The sequence below is a fragment of the Dermacentor andersoni genome, chromosome 10 (assembly GCF_023375885.2).
Source record: "Dermacentor andersoni chromosome 10, qqDerAnde1_hic_scaffold, whole genome shotgun sequence".
Lineage (NCBI taxonomy): Eukaryota > Metazoa > Arthropoda > Arachnida > Ixodida > Ixodidae > Dermacentor > Dermacentor andersoni.
Genome location: NC_092823.1, coordinates 95431777 through 95455472, shown reverse-complemented (window position 1 = coordinate 95455472; position 23696 = coordinate 95431777). Strand labels below are relative to the sequence as shown.

The 23696-nt window shown below is 46.0% G+C and overlaps 1 protein-coding gene across 1 annotated transcript; it reads left to right on the top strand.

Annotated features, from left to right (window-relative positions):
- The first annotated feature begins 1843 nt into the window (after positions 1–1843).
- On the top strand, positions 1844–20711 carry LOC129380273 (uncharacterized). Its single transcript, XM_055061069.2, has 6 exons — positions 1844–2200; positions 9270–9444; positions 10710–10956; positions 12886–13041; positions 16053–16347; positions 20282–20711. The coding sequence occupies exons 1-6, from the start codon at positions 2021–2023 to the stop codon at positions 20678–20680; spliced, it is 1452 nt and encodes a 483-aa protein (XP_054917044.1). The 5' UTR covers positions 1844–2020; the 3' UTR covers positions 20681–20711.
- The last annotated feature ends 2985 nt before the right edge of the window (positions 20712–23696 follow it).

The window sequence follows — 23696 nt, the reverse complement described above, 5'->3', positions numbered from 1 at the left end:
GTCTACACTCTCAGTTACCCTGTAATTGGTTGCCAACTTTCTTCTCTCGACGTCTTCCTCGATTCTGTGACCACGTTTTAGAGGTACAAACATTTGCGCACTTCAGCCAGCCATTCTTTTCATCCCTGTTACTGAGTTCTTCTTCAAAACTAATTTTTCTCTAAGCTTCTTTGACTTCAAAAGAAGCCCAACCCATATCAGCTTGCATTATCTCTTTTGTTGTTTTACCGTGAGGCCTAAAACCAGTCGCTTCACCAACCTCAGCTTAGTCTCCAACCCCGACAAGCTTTCTGATTTAAAGCACAGTATTTCATTTGTGAACATCAGCACTGGTGCGCTTACCCTTTTGCAAGTTCCTCGCACCACCTCGTATTTATTGTAGCCCCAAAGCGTTCTATGTTTCATTATTGCTGCATTCCGCTTCCCCTTTATTTTCAGATTATCTTGATGGGCGGTTCAGTAAGTCTTTCCTTCATAAATGTATGCGTCCAGGTATTGATATTGTTTACAGTGAGTATGACGTCCTGTTAAATTGACCCCACGTCATTGCTCGTCCCTTCATTAAAATTCAATTTCCGATTTCTCTGCGCTAAACTTAAGTGACACATTCGTCGCTGCATATACACTTCGCGTTTCCGCGAATTTCTTGAATTCTCCGTTAGTTGCACAATTTCGTCCGCATACACCAGCCCAGGGACCTTCTGTGGCCCTGCTTCCTCATTACGCGTGTAAGATAAATCAAACTTTAATTCACTGCCTTCCAGTCGCATTTCTAGGCCCTTAAACATGAAGCGTGTGTAACAATGCGGGCAAAGGACATACTTGCTTAAGTGCTTGGTGAATTCACACCACGTCGTTGCATTTTCGGCCTTCCTATTCAATTTGTACTTGGTTATCTCTACATATTTCTCTCAAGAGCTTCACGAAATCGTTATCTATGCCTTCGTGCTGGGGAATATCGCATAAAAATTCCCTGTCTACGCCGTCGTAAGTTCCCGTAATATCTAGAAATGCCATCTGTAGATGTCTATTCTGAGATGTTCAAATATCTATGCACTGCGTTAGTCCACATATATTGTAAAGTATCAAGTAGAAAGAAGGAACAACGTTGGTAGCGCCATCTTGTGGCCCTTTCTTTAACCATAAAGCATTAGAAACGCTTTATGGTTAACCTTCTAGTCTTTTCCCTTTTCTTTCTCTCTCTCTCTCTCTTTTCAAGACTTGTTTTCCCGAGGCGTGCCAAGCATAGCGTAGTCTGTATGTCGACGCAGCCATGACGCAGCTGTATCCTGGGATGCTTCTTCTTTTAAGTTTAATTTGCAGCAAGGCCTGAACAAGTTTCCGCTACGCAAATAAGCGCCCCATTATCTGGTCGTCAGCAGCGGTCAGATATTGAATCTCTTTCTTTATGTGCGGCAAGGGGTACATAGTGTCATTGTACTCAGTGCCAGGAACTCGCTGGACACATTTACTTTTGTATCAGCGGGGCTTCAGAGGTCAGTAAAGAGGGAACACTTGCTCAAAAATGTTTGTACTAATTACAGCTTTTTGCATACAAGCCCAAGAATACTGAATTCTGGGGTTTCACGTGACAAAACCATGATAATATTAATAGGCACGCCATAGAGGTGAACTCCGGATTAATTTTACGACCTGCGGTTCTCAAGCGTGCCCGAAATTTGCACGAAGCGCGCTTGTGTGTCTTTAGGAAAGCACCGCATTGGCAGGACTACTGAGCTTTCAACAACGCAAGACAATCGCACACCACGAAAGTGCACTTTTTTTTTTTTAGCTGCAAACTTTTCTCACGTGGCCCAAAGCAACAAATCGCAGTCAAGCCCAGTGCCCAACTAAAGTTTACGGCTCACCCCGACAGAAACTCGGCTTTGCACGCATGCGCAGAAGCGTCGCTATTTGCCCTAGTCTTCATTACGCATCAAGCTGAGCCGGATACTGGTCTGAGGCACATGCCGGCGCTTCGTGGGCTTCGTGCTCGAAGCAGAGGAGCACAGCTGGAAGCATGCAGGGTGCTGAAGAGCTCGGGAAAGCTAAGCGCACCCGCAAGCGGTCTACCTCAGCCGGTGAACCACCGAAGAAGAGTGTGAAAGGAAGCGATTATCATGTACCGTATGCCGGTGAGGACAGCCAGGCAGCAGCAAAGTTGAACTCTTGGTTTGGGACTTTGCGAGCTCGCCTAAAGGTGAGGGCTGTGGCCGCAGAAGTAAGCGTTGTCATTTTGCAGTAGGAGTAACAAGGGGAGGCTTTCAGGCTTATTTTTTTTGTCTCCTATGCTAGAGCTACGAACCTATGGCAACAGAAAGTGTTCTCTTTACTGTGTCACCGTGTATTGTGCTCATGTATTCAACACACATGATTCTCAGATAGGTAGACGGTTCAGGGCACTAAATTGGTTTAAAATAGAAGCATCCGTTTATAGGCAACGTTTCCACGAGGGGACTTATCTTGGTACCCACCGTGGTGGCGTAGCGGCTGAGGCGTTGCGCTGCTATGCCCGAGGGCACGGGATCATATCCCGTCAGCGGCTGCTGCATTTTTATGGGCGGGCAAAATGCAAGAGAGCCCGTGAAACGTGCATTGGGTGCAAGCTAAAGAACCTCAGGTGCTAAACATTAGAAGTCATGTACTATGGCGTGCCTCATGATCATATCGTGGTTTTGACCGGTAAGATCATAGAATGAACTTATCTTTGTCAGTGCAATTGTGAGGGCTTCAGGCTTGTTGGTGCCCTGTAATGTTCAGTTGTATTTTCAGCCTAGTCCTGCTTTGTTGCATGGCATGTTGATTAGTAGCGCTCTTATTGCTGATTATTGCTGAATTAATTCTGAATGTCCTCAAAGAAATTTTCAAAAATTCGTAAGCTTGAAAAAAAAAATAAAGCATGAAGCTTGCAAATTCGCAGCTCGGCACCTAGAATAGATATCGAATTCTACAAAATACATCCATGAGAGCATCGAAAGCGGACAAATTTGGTATAACCATTTATTTCTTACGTGAATTTTTAACTTTGTTTACAAGGGTTTCGCAAAAGTTCTATCCACAAATTAGTGTTATTTTTGACGGTCATGTGTGCTATGTCAATTTTGTCCCCGTTTGATGCTCTTTTAGGCCAATTGATGAAGTAGTGATATCTTTTTGATGTTAGTTTAGTTTTCTGAATATATACGACTTTTGCCAATTTTTAAAAAAAAATGACGACTTAAAAAAATTGCACGACACTAACTGTATAGAACATATTTCTTTTATATGCAACATACCTAATCAAACTTGATGCTGTTGTTCTCGAGAAAAACGATTTGTCCCGTTCCGTGTATTAAAATAGGAGGCGTGAGCTAGAGCTTTCTCAACGTCGCGCAGCGTTTATGAGAGCTGCCGTTGTGGACCACAGCAGCTGCAAATTCAGAAAAAATGTGCGTAGGTATTATGACGTACGCGGGAACAACTGTGTTTTGCACTTTGGGGCGAAAGGTATGACACAATAATTGTGCTAACTGTTTCGTTCTCGTCATCCATTAGCGTGCTACGGCCGAAGATGCTCCCAATATCATGTCACATTTACTGGTCGACGGGCCAGGTAAACAGTTGAGCATGATATATACACAATACTTGCATTTACATGCTGCATTGTCAAAGCGCAGCCCTATCATGGTTATTCATGTACTTGAAAGATGACCACTATTTAAGATTATTATGCAGTAATACATGCAGGATTTGTCTGTTCTCCATATTGTCTACCATGTTGCCGTTCTACCTTTATAATATAGCTGCAATGCAGACTAGCAGGTATCAAACGCCAAAAAGGATGACCACATACTCAAAGGCCTCGCGCACAATCACTCATACTTGCATTCAAGAATCGCGCAACTGTCGATGACATCATGAAGGAATGTTGTCAGTTCGATGAAGGTGACAGTCGGCACATGAGTTCGCATCCTCATTGTGCGAAAATTGGTGTCAACCTTCGAGGAATGACACCGTACAGTGCTTTGTAATTAATGTGTCCGCGTCCCACATTTTAGACCCCTGCCTCACCCTATAAGAAGTCGCCTTGTAAGATTGACGACTAAGCCACTCGCTTATATGGGTAGTCATCCGACAGTTGCGATGGTGCTGGTGTCGGCCATTGGATCCTACTTGACCTCTCTTGAACACTTGCTGATATTGTCACCTTATTTCGCACCATCCGGTTTCAGCTGAAATCTCAACCGTCAAATTATTTGTCCCGAAATTTGGCCACCCTGCCAACGTACTTCCTACGGTTTTATCTTTACCTTTATATTTAAGTTAGTGTTGTGCTGAGATTTCTATATGCTTCACCTTTCCCAAGACGCACGCATTTTTGTCGGCCTCTGTTTACTTTTTGGGGATTTTTGATAGACGTTGAAAACATAGCATGGCATCCTGGCCATGCTGCTCGAAATGTCATTTTATTTTCTTGAGCCCACCTGCAAGCTCCTGCCTTCCTGCAGTTCATCAACTTCCTGAATTCACTGTTAATTATAGCCCATTTTGACGACTACATTCGCACAGAAGTCGGATAATCACGCAACGGCCATTGGATTCAAGCCGTTTAAATCAAATTTACCGTGGACACGACCGCCGCCTTTTATTCCTCTTCGAATATAACTATTCCATTATGCAGCTTGATGCTTAAGCAGATGACCTAAGCCTAGAAAATTATGACATCCCACGCACTGTGGAAATCGACGTAACCGAAGCTCTCTGTGCTGTTTGCTTATGATTGACGACTGTGATGCTAACCGCGAATGTTTCATTTCTTCAGCGTTTAGTGCAATATGAGAGTAGTGAGTTGATAGTAAATGTTACCTTGCATGTACCACTCTTGTTTGCGTAGTACTGAGAACATACAGGGTGACGCGTTTGCTTGAGACGTTGTTGTGCGCAATTGTTTATAACATATGTGAGGAGGTTGAGCATTGCCATTGCCTTACATGACACATCGCATCGCGGCAGAAATGTTGGCAGAATTATGGGGCTGTACGTGCCAAAACGACAATCATATTATGAGGCACGCTGTAGTGGCGTACTCCGGAAATTTGGACCACATGGGGTTCTTTAACGTGCACCTAAATCTAAGCACGCGGGTGCTTTCGCATTTTGTCCCATGGAAACGCGGCCGCCGTGGCCGGGATTTGATCCCGCGACCTCGTGCTAATGACCCTCTTTACGCAGCACTTCCGTCTTATGCGTGGTTGTGAAGAGGTGTGAAAGACAGGAAGGTAACACACATTCCCTAAATGAAACATTAGGAATAACTCTGTTCGACGGTTGGACATAGGTCAAGGGCCCACGCTACGAACCACCTTCGAGTCGGCATTAGCCCGCAAAATATGAACTCAGATGAAACCTTTTCAAGCGGACAGGTTTTCATTATCATGAGGATATCTTTATTGAAATTTCCGTCTCTACCATGAGGTGAAAGCTGACTAATAAGCATTTAATTATTTTTTTGTATTCTGACGACCTCCTGGCAATATAATGTTACTCTTTTACAACCTCCTAAATTAAGAAGTAAGATATGAATATTAAATAATTGCGTTAAATGTGTAAACGCACACGCAAAAAAGTCGTAGTCCATTTACCAGTATCCACTCAATGAAAATGTAGCACGCTTAAACTGTCACGTTGTAGTGATGTGAAGAACAAGGAAGTTCCAAAAGAGTGAGTCACGAATATAACTCTTTATAAGGCCAGCTTGAGCTCGAAAAAAAAAAGCACTCAAAGCACGATGATGGCTGCGCAGAAAGTAGTGCTTCCTCTGAATCTGATCTACGGATCAAGGTATCGGTTCATCAGATTGGAATGCTCGTACATTGCCGCGCAATCTCGGGCGCTTAAATATGATCGAGAATGTACGCCAGTATTCGCTTCACGTGCGCAATTTGATTAGATAACTTTATTTTGTTATTGAATCTGTGACAACATTCAGGATATTACATGAAGGCGCGTCTTCAGTTTAATGGAAACAGGGGTTAGACGCTAATGAAAGCTCCCCCCCCAAAAGGAAAAAAAAAAAGATAATGCACGGCTGCTCCAAATATTAGTTGCAACATAGTGCTAGTGGTGAAAAGGGCTCCCAAGACTGCAGAGAGGGGCCGAGATACCAAAGATTCAAGAGCTAAGCCCTTTCCGATTACTGTTATCAAACCAGAATTTCGTGGTTCAATGTAGCCCTGTAGTTCAGGGGTCAGTTCCACAACGGGCACTGTGTCGGAGCTAATATTTCACTTGACTGTACGTAAGTCAGCATTAAATGTCACAAAATCACAGTATTTTCTTCTGTAGGCCTTAACATTGCACAGCCAAAATATACGCAGCAAAACTGTCATCCTAGCACATCACTACTTTTTGTTCTAACGTACACTCACCCACAAAATATTGCGAGGTGCGCGAGCGCGTGGCGAAACGACCCTCCTCCCCCGCTAGCGGGGAACCCCTGGTGTCGAGACCGAGCGTCCCTCCGAGACTGCATGCGTGCATGTATCCGCGCTTCCTCCTTGCGCGTAAGCGATATCCGATATCCGAATGTAGCCGCGAGCTGTCCCTCTTGCGATTGGCGCTGTGGCGTCTGAGGTGTGGCAGCCTGAGCTTGCGCGCGCCGCTGCGGCCGCTTTTTGTCGAGTCACGAGCGCTGACGTATAGGGCCTGGTGCCGAATACAAGTAATTTTTTCTTGCGCTGCACCTTTTCGTTGCCAATCTTCGTTGTTTCTTTCTTTTTTACGAACGGGGCGTTCTCCCGCAGGAGAGAGTGGTAGAAAAGGCTCCTCTGTAGAAGGAGACAGGCAAGACGAAAATGAACTCTTGATTTCCGCATGCGTGCAGGCGTCGGTCTCGACATCAGGGGTTCCCCGCTAGCACGGGAGGAGAGTCGTTTCGCCACGTGCTCGCGCACCCCGCAATATTTTGTGGGCGAGTGTACATGTCCGCGCGGCTCCATGTGTTACAAAGTACTGAAAATGTATCCAATGCTTTCCCACGGGCAGCTGCTTTTATTCCTACTCACGCCAGGAAACCGAGCCTGATGCCAGCAACGCTCAGAAATCTTATCGGGAGCGTGCACAGTGTTCTCGCACACCTTGCGTGATATACCGTAGCGCTGAGGTGCTTCTTATTAAATGTATGAGAATCAATTGTAAAGGCGGAAGTACATGGTCGGGCACATGCGTTTATGTTCATGAACTTGATTTGCACCAAGAAAACCTGTCCAAGCTTTTACACTTGCTTTATAAGAAGCCTACTACACCATTAATATGCCGGCCTCATTTAACTGCACCAAACAAAACTATTAAGCCAATACAAATAATGGTGACATCATTTTATCAATCCACTGTTCAGATTGGTAACCTCTAGGCACGTAGTAAGTTGAGAAGTTGTGTGCGTAATTAACGAAACTAGGTTAATTCACTTCTCAGTAGTTGATATTAGGTGGTTGAAGCAAAGGAGTAGTTTGGAGCTCGTCCTCGAGATTATCATGTCGAGCGAAGAAATTTTGATTAGACATGCTTCTGTAAGAGCTACCCGAACAAATATTTTGCAGTGAAACGCTCTCTGAAAGCATAACTGACGCAGAAAAGGCACGTCTGTAAGGCCAGCCTGACTGCACTTAGCCTTTTGTGATGTTGTGATCGATAGTATTGCTTCGGTGAGCACGTTCTTTGCGGCCAGTCCACTTTCAATTTTTTATTCGTATTTTCGAAGGCATGCAGTTTAAAGCTTTTTGTCGATATAGCAGTGACCGTGTGCCACGGAAAGCTTGCTTGGTCGCGGAAGCGATAAATGACGCAATGATGGTGCAGATTTAGCGCGTCGCCACAGCATGGAGTGGATGCGTTGCCGCTGAGGCAAGAAAGGTAATGAAAGGTGAACAGCTAGGTAGCCGCTCAAGGATTTGTGCCAATGGTGACGGTGCCATCGTGAAGAAATCTGGAGCGGCGATATTGACGGCTCAGGCGTTTTCATTTTTTTTTTGCCCTGACTTCGCTTTGAGAAAGAGATATTGCTATAAATGCAGTGTCATTCGTTCTTTTCTCGTATACTTAAATATGGGTTTAAATAAATTCTATATCCCATTCGTCCCTGAGAGGGGGCGTAAGCAAGGAAATACTCTCTCGCACTCACTCGCCTATACACAGGCAAGCAAGCACGCACACAATCACGCACAGAGATAGATATGACGCATGTTCATCCGCATATACGCATTTACACGCACTTACACGCACAGACGCATGGACACACGCACAAAGACGTATGCATACAGAAATGCGCGCGCACACAAAACGCGCGTATGCTCGCACGCGCGTACACGCACTCATGCGCGCGCAGGTTCAAATACGGAGTCACAAACACACGAACATGCGCAAATGCAAGTAAATACGGGCGCACACTCAAGGCGTACACACTCATATACACTCCCTCTCGTTCCCTGCTGCCTCACAAAAACATGCACGTGAAAACAGACTGACTGACACACCCTCTGGAATTACTGTTCAAACTCTAGCTGTAATAAATCGCTTCATGGTTTAAATTTGGCGCTTCTTCAAGTCGATGAGAAAATGATCAGCAGAAGATGGGAACAACCTGACTGTGCAGGCAGGTCTCGGAGAGATAGCACTTTATATAGACAAGAAATGGCAGTACCAAATTAGTTTGAACGTGTGGATCATCCTTCTAAAGGTGTACTTTTATGCGTATAGCGAAAAAACGCCGATTACTGAAGCCGGGAATGGAGGCCATAGCTTTTTTTTTTTTTAATTTCGATCCAATGTATGGCTGTAACCTCACTGATCCAAGGTTGCTTTGGACGCTTCAGTCGACGATTCGAGAGCGTAGGGGCAATTGTGTACGATGCTTAGATTTGAAGGTGCACGTCACCGAAAAATTAAGTTCGGCTAAAGTTTCGATTTCGAAGCAGTACATCTCTTGAGAATATCGTCACAACGGACATGTCCACAGATGAAAAAAACGAGAGTGGGCGTGGCTTAGTGCGTATTTGGCTTATTCATGAGTGCAAAATGAAGTCGGTCCATCAATAAATGATGGGCGACAATGGCGACTGTGGCATTTTATAGTCCTAAATGGCCACGCGGCGAAAATTGCCCAGCCGCACTAGGCCGCGCAACATAGGGGTGCTTCGCAACTACGCCTCGAGGAAGATGGCGGACGCAGCCAGTGTTGGCAGATAACAATATATTTTCACTATCCCCTATTGAAATAGCAAACCATGTTTTAGGAGGAGCTGCCACGGGAGGGTGCTAGTGGTCTTGGAAATCAAGGCTATGCCAATCGCAGTGCGTCCGCACGCAAGGCAAGTGCCACGACGACCCTTGGTCGCCGCAGACATAATTCTTGGCCGAGCTCAAGCATCAGCGAGACTGATAACGAAGGGGATTATGCAAGCACTCACGGTAAGTGACATAATGTTTCGCAGTGTGAGAACCTTAGTTTGATAAGCGGGTGGCTGTTATCACTTTCATCTTCGAGTGAGTGATTGCCGATGGAGTGGTAAAAAAAAGGGCGTCGGCGTTACAAAGCCTAACTTTAGCGATGGCGCTGCTTGGTTGGCAAAAGCATTACGGCATTAAAAGAAGGGTGTTTGACCTTTTGAAAACAATTTAAGAATAATAAAGCACCCCCTCAAAAAAGAAAAACAATAAACCTCTATACGGTTAAGAGCAAACAACATTGCAGCCTCCCTCTCTATCCCCCCCCCCCCCCCCAGAAAATAAAATAATGAAGGTATTTTCTTTCATATTGTAGCAGACCTTTTCTGTTTATTTCTGCGTGTGGTGTATCGGCATCAAAGGCGACCAAGGTTTAGGCGTTAGGCTAATTTCTGGTGCCACGCTGAATATACGCAGATTCTGTAAACTGAATGGCTGTGGCAGTAAGGTTAGCTTACCTAGATGTGCCGCGTTTATGCATGATTTTTATAGCAATGTTCACTCTCTTTGCCATTGAGAAAACGCTTCTGTTAGGCCGTTTGATGAGAAAGTCAACTGAGGGTGTGGCAGTTGAGTTGGCAAATGCAGAACGGGAATTGTTGGAGACTTAGTGACAGTCTGAGAAAGGCGCCGAATAATATAGTAAACCCTCGTTATAACGAAATCGTCGGTATAGGAAATGGACTTCGCAGTAAGGGGTACTTCTTTGAAAGCATAGATGCTTTGAATGAGCGAAAGTAACGCTGGTTGTGCACTTCAACAGTGCAGGAGCTCGTAAAACTCGCATTGAAACAACTGAGCTCTTGATACTGGTGACATCCCAGTGGGGAAATTCTACCGCTTTCTCGTCTGTCTGCTTTTGTCACGACAAACAGTTAGGTGCAGGGAGCTGCCGCCACCTGGTGGAAGCGTCTTCTTAGCGTTGTTTTCTTTTTTATGTTGTTACAAAAAAAAAAATAACGCACTTAAAGGCCATCGTGCATGCAGCGTCGAGCAGTTTCGTACAAACTTTCTGCCACTTCGCACTTCGTAGTAACCATAGTAGGGCGCCATTTGACTTAGAGCAATGTGGTTTTAAAATCTGTGCACGGCAGTCTAGGACTGCGAAATCGTTCGAAAAAAAAAGCGATGTCTCAAATAAATCGACTGTGTTAGATTGAGGAGCTGCTGTACTTATTTTCGAGCGACTGGTTCGTACTTGTAGTTGATTCATAATATTTTTTTTTCAGCTGGTACACGAATGTCATTTGAGAAGCAAACAGTGGCTGATGGCCCCGCAATGCGACCCACTGTTATTAAGTTTGCAAGGCGTGCACCCAAAAGCGGAGTTCAATATACGCGCCAATCTTCCGTCCATGACAATGCTGGTAGGGTGGTTAGAACTCCCTCTTCCGAAGCCACGTCGAAGGCGCAGGTTCCGGTGCAAGAAGCCACCAGACCCACTTCCGTTGAACAAGATTGTCCTGTGTTCAAAAGGTACACGCTTTGCTCAACGAATTCTTTCAATCCGCCTGTGCAACAAGCAATGTTAAATAAACTTAAAAAAAGTTCATTTCACAGTGAATGTAGTCACTTAAATATGCCTTTTACCCCGACAAGAGCTACGCGTTCGTCGTCTTAAATCGCGTTATCAGGGCTAAGTCAACTGGCCTGCCTTCTGGACGTTGAGTACATGTCGACTTCCCGCCGAGTACGAAGAAGCCGTACATGGCTTTTTCGTACTTTTGATATATTTCTGCTATATGTTAGTGCATGGAAAGTTCCCGAACATTAAAAGATTGGTTATTCGCCTACTTTGAACACAGTGTAAGTCTCCTTTGTGAGGTAAGCATTAGCTGGTACCGAGCTGACATTTTCGACATCAATGACGTAGCGTGGATCTCGACGTCACTTAAACATAACGTGTCGTCGCCATGATTATCTTGTATTCGTACTGTTTGTGACTCGCCAATCTTCCTGTCGCGGTAATGCTAGACTGTTCGGCATTCATTAGGTGTAATCTACTGATCCGCTCAACTAGTTCTTGTTTAGTGTGTTTAATTCTCTTATACGTGTCGTCGTGAACATTTTTTTTTCTTGAAAGTTAGGCGGATCCGACGCAGATGTTGGAATTTAAGTGGCACGTAAAAAAGCGCAAAAAAAAAAAAAAAACTGGTCGTGAAAGTAATCGGAATCCCTCACTGCGGCGTGCCCCGATCAGATTGAGGTTTCGGCACTTAAGACCCCGTAATCTAATTTTTTTATCTGAGTAAAAGGAAGTGTTGCTCAAGCGGTGTGTATTGATCCTACGCTACTAACGGTGAAGCGCGCAACTGTTTTTAGCGTCATTCTGTATGCACAGCCTGCAATCTCATGCATTGTCTTTTGCTTATTCACCCACAAAGGCCACAACTTTAATTTTACGCTAACTTGGTGTTGATACGCTGCCCCGCTGACGAAATATGGCGAATGCCAACACCTTAATCAATGCGGATGCACATTGTGGAGCGTCTATATCGCAGCAATGTCGCGAGGATGAAGGCTATGAATGATGCTTTTTGCTGGGGTTAGAATGGGGGTGACATACGTGTGCACAGAGAAGTACGGTCTCAGACCTTTCGCGTCGCAGTGGCTCATGTCCGTTGTGGAGGATTGGCCTATAATGAGCACACACCCCTGCAGTGTTACGTAACGGACGGCTACGAGAAAGAAAATATACGATGTCGGAGAATCATACAACCATAATGCGCTATTTGATCAAGAATTCGATGCGATTTAGCGATACCTATGAGCCGACGTGATTCGTTCAGGTTTCAAGCAGGAATTTATTTAATACGCCGAACGGAGGTGCCCTTAGCGATACTGCTTTGTCGGTCAGCAGTCAGCGGCTGCACAAGGCCGTTTTTTTTGTAATTGTATTCAGCACACATATAACCTATATATATATATATATATATATATATATATATATATATATATATATATATATATATATATATATATATATATATATATATATATATATATATATATATATATATATATATATATATATATATATATATATATATATATATATATATATATATACAGGGGTTTCTTCAAAGTTCAGCTCACAGGGCCCGACGTAACATATGCAGGGTAGAGACAACGAACGTTTTGGAAGACGTATTAACGTTTTCGGCTGGTGGAACGGCCTTCGTCAAAGTACTCTGACGAGGGCTGGTCCACCAGCCGAGAACGTTAATACGTCTTCCAGAAGGTTCTTCATCTCTTTCCTGCATATATGTATATATATAATCGGCCGACACACACCAGCATCAGCATCCACACCAAAACCCAGGAGAATACGCAAAAACAAGCTTCGTTTTAATCAAGTTTTCAATACAATAAACGAAGCTGTGATTGCCTTTTTTTTTTTTACAGTTCCGGCGAACCAAGCGTGCTGGACGACGCGCTGAACGAGCGCCTTCAGCATTTTCGCACCCGATGGCGTGCTGCACAGCAGATTCTGGACGACATTGGTGCTCGGTTTGCCACTACCAGGCGCCCGATACCCCTGCCCGCCATCATCGCCTATAGGTATAGTAGAGGGCCGTGTTAAGGGCCGACTTGCTTGTGGGCATCGAAAATTGTATAGCCGGTGACAACCTACGATGTATGACTTTAAATCCCGCACGAAAACACGGGCCAACGTAATATACCGGACACACAAGCGCGCGCTATCCACGAACAAATTCAATAAATGGAGACGCGAATTATTTTGTGCAAGTCATGGTCACGTGATTTCGCGATGTGAAATCACTGCCTAAACATCCCAGTGGGAAGGACAAAGCAAGGTAACCAACTGGCTGTGGCTTGCATGCAGGGAGGTGTCTGCTCTCCATAAAATTTCACTTGGGAGTGCGCATCTGTGTTTCCAGCGAAAAATTTGTATCTTATTACCACCAAATAATTGTGTACGAGCTCTGGGCTCTCAAAACAGCACTCCCAGTTCCATTTGAGCATTTGCGCTGCAAAACACGGTTATAGAGAAACGCTGACATTGAAAGAAATTCTCCTGACGCCACGGAAATCGCTGAACGTCGCTGACCGCAATTTCCTGGCGCATGTGTAAAATTCTGTTGCTCTGAAAGCGGTGTGCTTGCCGCTTCGTTTCTAGGTAGTCGTCGACTGTAGAACATAAGTTAGAACTTACACGTGCACCCATTGCATTTCGCGTAATAGAACATAGAAGATATCTACAACAGCAGCATGATGATTTCTTGGCATCCCCTTTGAAACATGGCGGTCAGTAATAGTCACCCAAACTGCTTGACTTAATCAGGTATGCTATAGATGCTTTTCATTGTAGTGTTTTATTGCGATAGCAACGACGTGGAAACTACAGGGGCATTTTGCCGTCGCCGTGATGTTCCGCATAAAGCGGAAAGGCGATAACGCCATCGCCGCGCGTTGTATGCTGTACGTTTGAGTGAAAGTGCGCGAGGGAAGCCGTCAATCGCGGCTCAATCTGGCGCTCGCGAAAGAGGAAAGCGGCGAGCAAACAAGCCGTCTTCCGTCGCACGAAAGGCCGTTGGCTGTTTTGAGGGATGGGAGGGAGGGAGGGAGATAGATAGATATAGATAGATAGATAGATAGATAGATAGATAGATAGATAGATAGATAGATAGATAGATAGATAGATAGATAGATAGATAGATAGATAGATAGATAGATGGATACATAGATAGGGAGGGGGTGTGGCGGCGGTGCTGCGTTGTGCGACCGTGCGCAAGGGGAAGTGACGATCGCGGCTCGATCTCGCGCGTGATAGGGAGGAAAGCGCGAGGCTGCGCGGGAGGGAGGGGGGGCGGCTTCGACTCCGCCAACCAGTGCGCGTTCTGCGACGCGGCGCGCGGTCGCCGGTCGCGCGCGCGTTGTATCTTGAAAGGGATATGCAGACGGCTCATACCTTTGTGCGCGCTGTGTTCTCGTGGCTCTTGCGTTCAAGCGATAGACACCACGAAGGTGATTTCGCTTGCTGCTGCCGCCGCGCTTGCTCGCACCAGCGTTTTGACAGCGAGTGTCATGTGTTCATGTTTCCTTGTGCGCGCTGACACCATACTTGTTAATTCAGTCAGTAAGCGAATGTTTCCAAGTTTATATGGCCGATAAAACTACTACCCGTACTTGCTATAGCTCTCAACTAATTAGCTATCGCAGTCGATGCTTCGACTCTCGGGCGTAACTGAGACATTTTTGTATGCATCTCCTAATCTTTTTTTTTTTTCCCTTCAACGAAACTTCTATATCTATCTTGTAGCGTTTGCTACGCCAGTAATGGATCCGGTCCTATCTATTTCTTCCCTGACTTTTGCAAACGTCTCGTGCTTATTGAAGCGGCTGGCCGGTTGATGCTACCATGGATTTCAAATCGAAGCGCTTCTGAAAGTGGTTAAAAGATACCGAGATCCCCGATAGTGGAGCCCCATCTAAAGTCAGCTAAAGAGACCTTGTCCGCACAGTGCTGCACTTTAAAGAAGACATATCGTTGTGTGCACGGTTAAATCGCAGTGTATAAACGATGCCAACGGCTTACTTGTATGCGCATATATACATTCCGTTATAACATCTTGCTTTTAAATATGCAGTAAGAACGCATTCAGATCAAATTTATGCGCCATTTTACGCCGAAATACAAGGTACATTTATTACGTTCACACTGGGAGTAAAGACAATTGTTAAATTGTCGCGGTGGCGGTAAAATAAAGTTGGTGTGTTGTGCTCTCCCCCACTCCTAAATTGATCGATCAAACCGCTATTCTGTCATTGTCGAATGGGTTACCACTGCTTTAGATTGCACTAATGACTTTGTTCGCTTGAGCCCTTTAGCCCTTTCCCTAGCACAGGGTAGCCAGCCGGTATTTACACTGGCTAACCTCCCTGTCTCTCCTTCCCTTTTGTGTCTCTTCTTCTTCTTGAGCAGCCCACTACAGGTTTGTGCTATCTGTGCTGACTCAAAACATCTCTACAGGCTTATACGCACTTATTATCCAATGTGCGAGCTTCGAATGCCGTGCAGAATCAACACAGGTGCGATCGAGCATGTTTACTCCTCATTTGGCGAAACGTTGCAAATACTGAATGCTCTTTATTCAAAATTAAACGGATGATACGGCTGCATGCAACGTACTACTGGAAGACATAGTCCCCCTAATATGCGCTTGCAGCTGATTCATGTCGGACTAAACTGCCCTAATGTCTGCAATACTGTCATGCCTTCAGCTGCGACATGTACTTGGCTATATGTTCCCTCGTTGCGTGTGCATCTTGTGTAACTAAGGTGCATTTAACCTTTCTCTGACTTCTTCCTGTAAGGTAATGCAGTTTGCTGAGTGTGGAATCGCAGTTCGTTTTGTGTGCGTTGTGCGCTTGTGACGTGCATTGTGTGTCATTTTTTTTCATCGTATGCATGCGGAATATAGGATGCTAGACATGCTGCAAGGCAAACCACTTCCAAATTGATTAAAGAGCTCGATGTTTCTTTCCTCTAGGTTCTGTTGTTTCTCGAATCATGCCGAGGTTTTTCTGTATTTCTCGCGTACTTGTAGGCAGTGGCCGTGGTGGCATATGGGACGATGGCATGCGAGAGCTGCTTCAGAATCTTCGGCACGTGACACGCCTCGCCAACCCCGGGAACCAGACTCCAAGCCTCAGGGACCCGTGGAGGAGCACACGGTTCCTCCCACATCGTTTGACGAGGAGTTCAAGCGCCCCTACCCGGTTTCTGGTGGGCTGCTGCAGCGCCGCAATGCGACGGCGGCGGCGGGCGAGCTCGCTGAAATCGCTACGAGTGCAACGGATTCTTCAGATGAGACAGAAAGTCATGACAGTCAGTGGTCTTCGGTGAGCTCGCGACTGCTCTAAAGGAGACGTCAAAGGGAAATGCCGTCAAATATCGATTTAGCGAAAGACCATGCATCAAAATTATCGATTTAGAGGGTACAAACATGACATGTTTAGCGTTCCATTTTCTTTTTTTTTTGCGTTAAATGAAAACTTTAGACCTCTAAACCTTCGAAAAACATACTTGCAGAATTCACAGTTCCGTGTGCCTGCTCGTTGCTTCAATTGAACACCTTTCAGGCCTGAAGCCTTTACAGAAAGGAGCGGTATGTACATAATAACAAAAAAGTACATGCGAGGTCCTACAGTTTACTATAGCTTTTTTGTTCATAGCTCATTTGAACCTTGCATTGTCCGAAACAGGGGCGATGGGAGCAGGCAGATGGTTGAAATCCAGACTTGTCTTTTGCATAAAGGAATTCTAGTACAATTTTTGTTCGACAAGACGGCACACCAACATTTCGGCTGTGATCGAAACGGGAGGACATGCAGGGTGGACGTGTTGAAAGTTGTTCGCTTAAGGTGGGATTGAAATGATGTACCTTATGAAAAGCTATAACTAAGCTCTTTTGCAGTGAGATGAGAGTTCAAGAGGATCAAAATGTTTCACACACGTAACGCTAGCATACCAACAATAAGTAAGCAACATGAAACGAGAAGCAAAATTTTTGAAGTTTCAATGACTAGAATTAGAGTACATTGAGGAATGTCCCGGCTAGCCGAAGCATACCCTAGTTAAGAGCGCCCACCTGTCCTGTAGAGGGTTAGTTAGCACTCTGGAGAATAATAAAGTTACGGCACAGGAGTGGAAGTTCCACTGCAGCATTAAAGAAGCCACTCAAGAAACGTCTTACCGGAAAAAAAATTGGCTGCGGCTTAGCTCAGCTAACCCTAGACATGCAAAGCGAAAGCTTGGGTTAGCCTGGTTAAGTCTTGGTGTCACTTGGTTAACTTTTGATTTAGCTGTAAATATTATACTTGGGTACACAATTATCGTTAAGCCGGGTATGATGGCTCTGCTTAGGTCGGTGGTTAGACATGAATGTGGTTATGCTTGGTTAGACACGCATCGTTCGAAGGTGCGATGTCTGTTGTGCCACAGGGAAAGCGCAAGTGCTAGACGTGCATAGAGACGCCGCGAACACCGTCGAAGCCCAAACGGACACGGCGCAAACGCGGTCGCTACATTGATCTCGATGGTGCGACGCCTGTTCCATTGCGGACCTTCTCCAGTGAAGCAGCTCCGTGGGCGATATCCGCGGGGTGGTCATACACCGCTTGGCGACGAAGGCCCGCAGGAGAAGACGCCCGGCCTCGCCGTCATTTATAGCCAAGCTTGCACTGAATAGGCGAGTGCGGCGCTCCTCTCAGCCAGGCGCGCGGCGAGTCAGGTGGTCAGGCGGCGGCTAGCGCACGCGGCGGCGACGGAGCTCGGCGCGGCGAGTCACGTGATGCGTTGCCAAGGCTACGGCGCAGCTGCGGTCAAATGGTCAAATTCGCGGCGGCGGCGAAACTCGGCTCGGCTAGGTTAGTACAGCTTTTGCTTTAGAAAATGAAAGGGGGGGGGGGGGAGACGACAGTACGCATAGAATTGCGTGGACGTTAGGCGTAGTATTAAACGTCAGCAGGTAAGGTGGCCGAGTCACCGAAGAATTCGCGAAGGACTCGTAGAGTGGTGCCATACCTAAGCTCGGCAGTGCTGGTGGAAGAGTCACTGCGAAGAGTGGTGCGGATGCCAGGCATACCGGAAGATCCGTGATGAAGGAAAAGTCGAAGCCATGAGTGAAGCCTTCAGTTGGCGGTGAAAACGTTGGATGATCCCATTAGATATCGAGCGGTAAGAGGTTGTCTTGATGTGATTGATGTCGAGTAGCCAAGGTATATCGGCGATCAAGGCTGAGCCGAATTGACAACCACGGTTAGTCGTAATGGTGAAAGGGACACGGTGGCGGCTAATCCAAAGTGTGACGAGTGCTCGAGCTATCGACTCCGCTGTTATGTCCAGGAGAGGCATCGCTTCGGGCTATCTGGTGGGTCACCACTATTGTGTCCGGGTCACCAAATTGTGGGAGAAGAAAAAAAGCCAGACAGACGCTGGTGACTGGTGTCCACAAATTATATTTTAGCCGATCCCGCTCAATGAGACGGAAGCCTGATTCAGCAGATTCCGCTGCTTGCGCGCCGTAGGCGTGCTGGGGGCGTTGTCGTCGTCTTTTGTGACCGGACCACTCTGTCAAGTAGTAGCGCGCTACATCGTCAATCAAAGCTAACAGCATAGAGAGGTTTTGATCAAATCGATTCCCACAGTGCGTGGGATCTGCAGATATTTTATAATTATACATTGTGTTACGAAGGTTGACGGGCGGAGGCAACGCCCCTCCCGTAGTGAACGAGACAGTCGTACCAGCCGAAGAACGCTGCGTTTATTCACGCTCGGAAATAGAAAGAAAATGCAAGGGGAGTGTGACGGAAAGACTGCGCACATGCGCACTAAAGGAAATGGCTTGCTCGTCAAGTTCATGGGTTACCGCATATTGCAAATAGTGTTCAGTGCTTAATACTTAGTTCGCGTAAAAATACAAAATAATACGATATGACTACTCCCAATCACAATTTTACAACCACTGATGGCATAAAATTCGAATGGAATTTTTTTTTTAGTAAACGAAAGCAGAGAAAATTTCCATTGAATTTCTCTGCTATTTACATTAGCTGGTGCGAGGTGCGACTGAAAAGGCATAGGAGGAGAAATCAATTGGAACCTATGCTTTCGTATTATACAACCTTTGCCCGGCTGTATAATTGCTAATGGTTATAACCTAGTGCCTTATTTTGTCATGCACAGTAAGGTTCATGAATTTGTTTCATCCACGCTCAGTCAAATGCATTACCCACTTACACATTCGTATATGATTGTGCAAGTGCATTTGAATGGGCAATGAAGTAAGTCAATATGTGAATTACTTTTGCAGACTTATGGTGAATTCGGCACATCGCACCGGCACACCGGAGCACATTGGGGCGACGAGATTGGATGAAACGGCGCATTGTGACGCCTCGTTGCGATCTGCCGAATTTGCTATTAGTTTCCCCTTCAGCTTCATTTCTACAGCGGAGCTGTATATGTCTACATTTTTGTACATCTTTTAATGGCCGTGCCTCTAGGCTCCCACGTCCTTATGAGGAAGCAAGGCGAATCAGTAAGGCATGTGCAGACAGCTGGCGTAGCAACAGGAAAGCTAAGAAGCCACCCAATACATTGTTTCATGCAATAATTACTAGAGGGAACTCTGGCACTAGCGTCTACGGGAGCTGCAATCGGGGTGGTTCAGCCAGCAATAGCAGCCAGCATCGGAAGTACATGGATTTGCCTAAGCTTTGCCCTTCTGGCCTTAAACGTCTCTTCGACTGCGTAAATTCGTCATTTTCAGCCAAGTACGGTGTAATAAAGAATTAACTAACCATTATTAGGATCATCCGGCAGCAGGATTCGAACAATGCACCTCTAGCACAGAGGCCCTACATTGAAACCACTGCGCCAAGGACGCATGCTTGGACAAGTGGCATAGAATGCCCTGATGAATTTCTTGCGGGCAAGCCAGCGTCTTGAGGCGCTTGGCGCGTTTTAATTTGGACATCTCGAGAGGTTCAGCCGCTATTTGTAGCGAGTGTACGTGTTCGCAGAGTATTCTACAGATGCGGAAAGGAAAAGCCCCTAAATAAGCAAAATTTACTCCGTGTAAATTCATAGGCTTTCTCTTTCTTTACAGCTACGCTGGTAGCCTGCCTTCACAGAGTGGAACGGCTGCGAATTTTTGTGCTGTTTTTCGGTTAGCCCGCGTTAAAACATTGCGGATGTGTCTCACCTGCAACTGATACTGCAACTGATACTATTCTCGCTGCTGTGACAGTATAAATCTTGTTCGAAACGCAGGAAGAAGAGGCTTACTGTTCGCCTTACCTGGCCTCCTTGTCCAAGTTTCTGCACCTGCAGCAGCCGGCTATTTTTCCACAAGTTGAGAGCTTCGCACGCTCTGTGCTCGACGTGCGTCGCACCATCTGCGACGAACCGGAGGAAGTGCTGGACGCCTTGTGCACTCAAAGCAAGCGAGCGTATTGCTGGCTCCTGGCTTACCAGGTTAACCTGAATCGATCAATTGCCCCTTACGGCGTTGAGGTTGTCCAGGTGCAGCCGGGATCCTACACCCTGCGCCACCTCGGCGGCACATTTCCCAAGCAGGCCACTGCAGAGTCGACCCGCGAGAAAGCGCGAGGAATGTTCATAGAGCATGAACGTAAGTATTGTGTCGTGGATTTCTCACTAAGTCCTTAAAACATTACATCTAATAGAAAGGCTTCATACATCCAACGTATATGTTTGAATCTGTGGGGAGCGAAGCTTTAACAGCACTTGATGGTGTTTATTTTTACTGTACGCAACGTGCAACCTTATGAAACGATTTCTGACACACAGCGAAAGTGGCGAATTGAATTTTATGCTACAATGCCTGGCACAACGCAAACATTTTAATACCTGAGCGGTGTTGTGCCTAAATTGGGATCATCCACACTGAGGCGTGTAGGCATGGATGCCACCGCCACTAAGCCCCGTATTCTAGAAAGCTCCTCCACTCAAGATTCCACCTTGACTCAATAATGACGACGGTGATTTATTGGCATCCTCGTTTAAACCGTTTTCGCTAAAGCAGGCTACGTGGTCGCGTAGCCTGCTTGAGCTAACCCGGTAGTTTGTGCATGCTTATCCGTGCAGCGTTCTGCTTACTGCTATGATGTACTGCAATGGGGCAGTGTGTCGTGCATATCGCAAAACAGAACTGGCGACGCTCCTGCTATGATGCCACCGGACAGGCGTTGCGATTGACTGGTGTGCTTGCACTCGAAATATATGTTGTGCAGAACTTCCTGCATTTATAAACTAAAACACTGTCAAAACCCCTGTGAAATGAGTTGCAGAAGACAAACACGCGATCATCTGCTGGTTCCGTTGGGTAAGAACGCAGGTGTTTTGTTATCAAAGTTAAAGTTCGACAACCATAACTGCTGATCCCGGAGGCCCCTTTGTTGCCTCATTGTGGCTCCACCTTCCAGCAATAACTTCAGGCTGCAGCGAATGATGACGCTGCAGTATATCGGAGTGCTTTGGCACCCAGGCCATCACTGCAAAAAAAGCCACGTTTTTGCCCCAGGGAGACAAACTGCGCCATTCCAATACAACATGCTACTCCTAGCTAATCTTTTTTTCCTTGTTGAAATATCTAAATTTACCTATGCCTACAAGAGATCTGGACCTTTCGATTTCCTTCCTTTTTTTTTCTGCCAATACTTTAAACATTGCTTGCTTATCTCGACTGCTGGTCGGTTGATGCTTCCCTCCGCTTTAAATCCCTGCGCTTCTGGAAGGTGAATGTTACCTAAAGGTCTCCCTGGGCAAGTACCTTCGCAATAAATTAGGATACACTGAGTTGTCTCCCGATTTTAATGCGATTCGCATTTTTTGGGTATTTAAGACTCTTTGCGGGGCTAACTGCTTTTATATCGACCTGTCTATCAACCTCTCGTTTTCCCAGAAGCCTGGGTCTCTGGGTAGTTTCTGGCAAAATGTGTTGCGTGTCGGGCCGCTGTGCTGAGAGAACAGGGTAGAACCAACCGTTAGACCCACTGGGGTTACTGGGTGTGTGGCACTGTGTACCGAAGAGCTCTTCAACGAATCTCCTTGACGCCAACGTGGGCCGCAGGGTACACGGAACTAGGTATGTACCACCCTTGAATGCATCTCTAACTGTGTCTAGGAGCAAGGTGTAGGTGCCACTCTGTCTGTGCTGCTCTTTCATGAACCTCTTTGATGCCAGCTTGGTTCACAGCGAATGCGCCAGTAGGTGTGTGCCGCTCTTCATTGAACGCCTGAATGACGACATAAAAACGTCATAAGCCTCAAGCATGAAGGGTAGACCAATCCATGTACAGTCACGTGCAATGTGACTTGCAACACCCTTGTTCGGGGTCGAAGGGGCTCCAGGGCTGCGCGGCGGCTCTGACATGCGAAATAACGGTTTGGTAAATACTACTAATCGAAGCTGTGTTTAGGTCTGGAACTTACCCTGTGTCTGCGCACCCATACAGCCCCTTCCACCACGGGCACCGGTGTTACAGGTCATATTGCGCGTGACTGCACATCCTACAACTACCGTGGCAGGTTTACAATCGCCGCACCAGCCGCCGTATTAGCGTAGTGGCTTTTGCATTGCGCAGCTAAGCCCGAGGGTACGGAATCGAATTGCGGCCAGTAGGCGAGAAATGCAAAAAACTCCCATGTAACGTGTATTGAGGGCACGTTGGAGAATCTATTTGGCCAAATTACTTGGGAGCCCCCGTACAACGTCGTGCCTAATAATATTATCGTGATTTTGTCCCGTAAGATTGTACAATATAGTTTTTAGATTGCAGCGTTAATGTTCCCTTTCATAAGTTTTGTAGAAACCCTTACGCAGGTGGCGAAGCCAAGCGCATGACTATAGAGATAATAGCGCGTGGTGCGTTGTTGAAAGATGCATATATTCCTGCATAAATTACGAGAGAGAACTTTGACGCTGGCGTTTGCGGGAGCGGTAAGTATGGCGGTCAATCGAGCATTGCAATTATAGTTATTGGAATCATGTACTGGCAGCTCACGGCTACCCTTTAAAGACGTTCAATCATTACATTATATCGGTACTTATACCGGAGGAATCGGTCGGTATAACGAAGAAACTTGAGAAAGAAAGCTGACCGATCTCACGCACGGTAGGAATCGACGTTATGCGAAGCAGTGTGCTGGAAGCCTACCCAAGAAAACGAAAGGACCATGAGATGACCAACATAACACGCCTGTCGTGACATTTATGTCAAGACCCATCATCTATGTTCATCATACACTACTATGCCAGCTGTGGTACATACCAAGTTAACAAAACGAACATGACAGCACCACGACGTAGGCGGCTGTTTCATGACCTACATGACACACATGTCATGATAATCATGAAATGCTTGGCATTTAAACGTCAAGGCTCGCACAACGAGCAATGGAACGAAACCTCAAGAGACACGAAGACCGGGTCACGGATTGGAAAGCAAACAGGAGTAGCCCAGCTTCAACTTGACCTTTAGAAAATTTGCATGCGTAGTATAGTGTCGGATCGCACATGAGAAAGGTAATTCGAGATCAATGGGAGAAGCCTTCGTCTTAGCAGTGGAGATAAAAAGTCAGTTTCGCCTGAAAAGCGAAGCATGGATTGCGGTAGCAGAATAGTAGGCAACTATACGAAATAGGGACACTAGTTTTATTGCAT

Coding starts and splice junctions, on each gene's coding strand:
- LOC129380273 (XM_055061069.2), top strand. CDS start 2,021: ATGCAGGGTGCTGAAGAGCTCGGGAAAGCTAAGCGCACCCGCAAGCGG. Junction 2,201..9,269: donor CTTTGCGAGCTCGCCTAAAG/GTGAGGGCTGTG, acceptor ACCATGTTTTAG/GAGGAGCTGCCACGGGAGGG. Junction 9,445..10,709: donor GGATTATGCAAGCACTCACG/GTAAGTGACATA, acceptor TTTTTTTTTCAG/CTGGTACACGAATGTCATTT.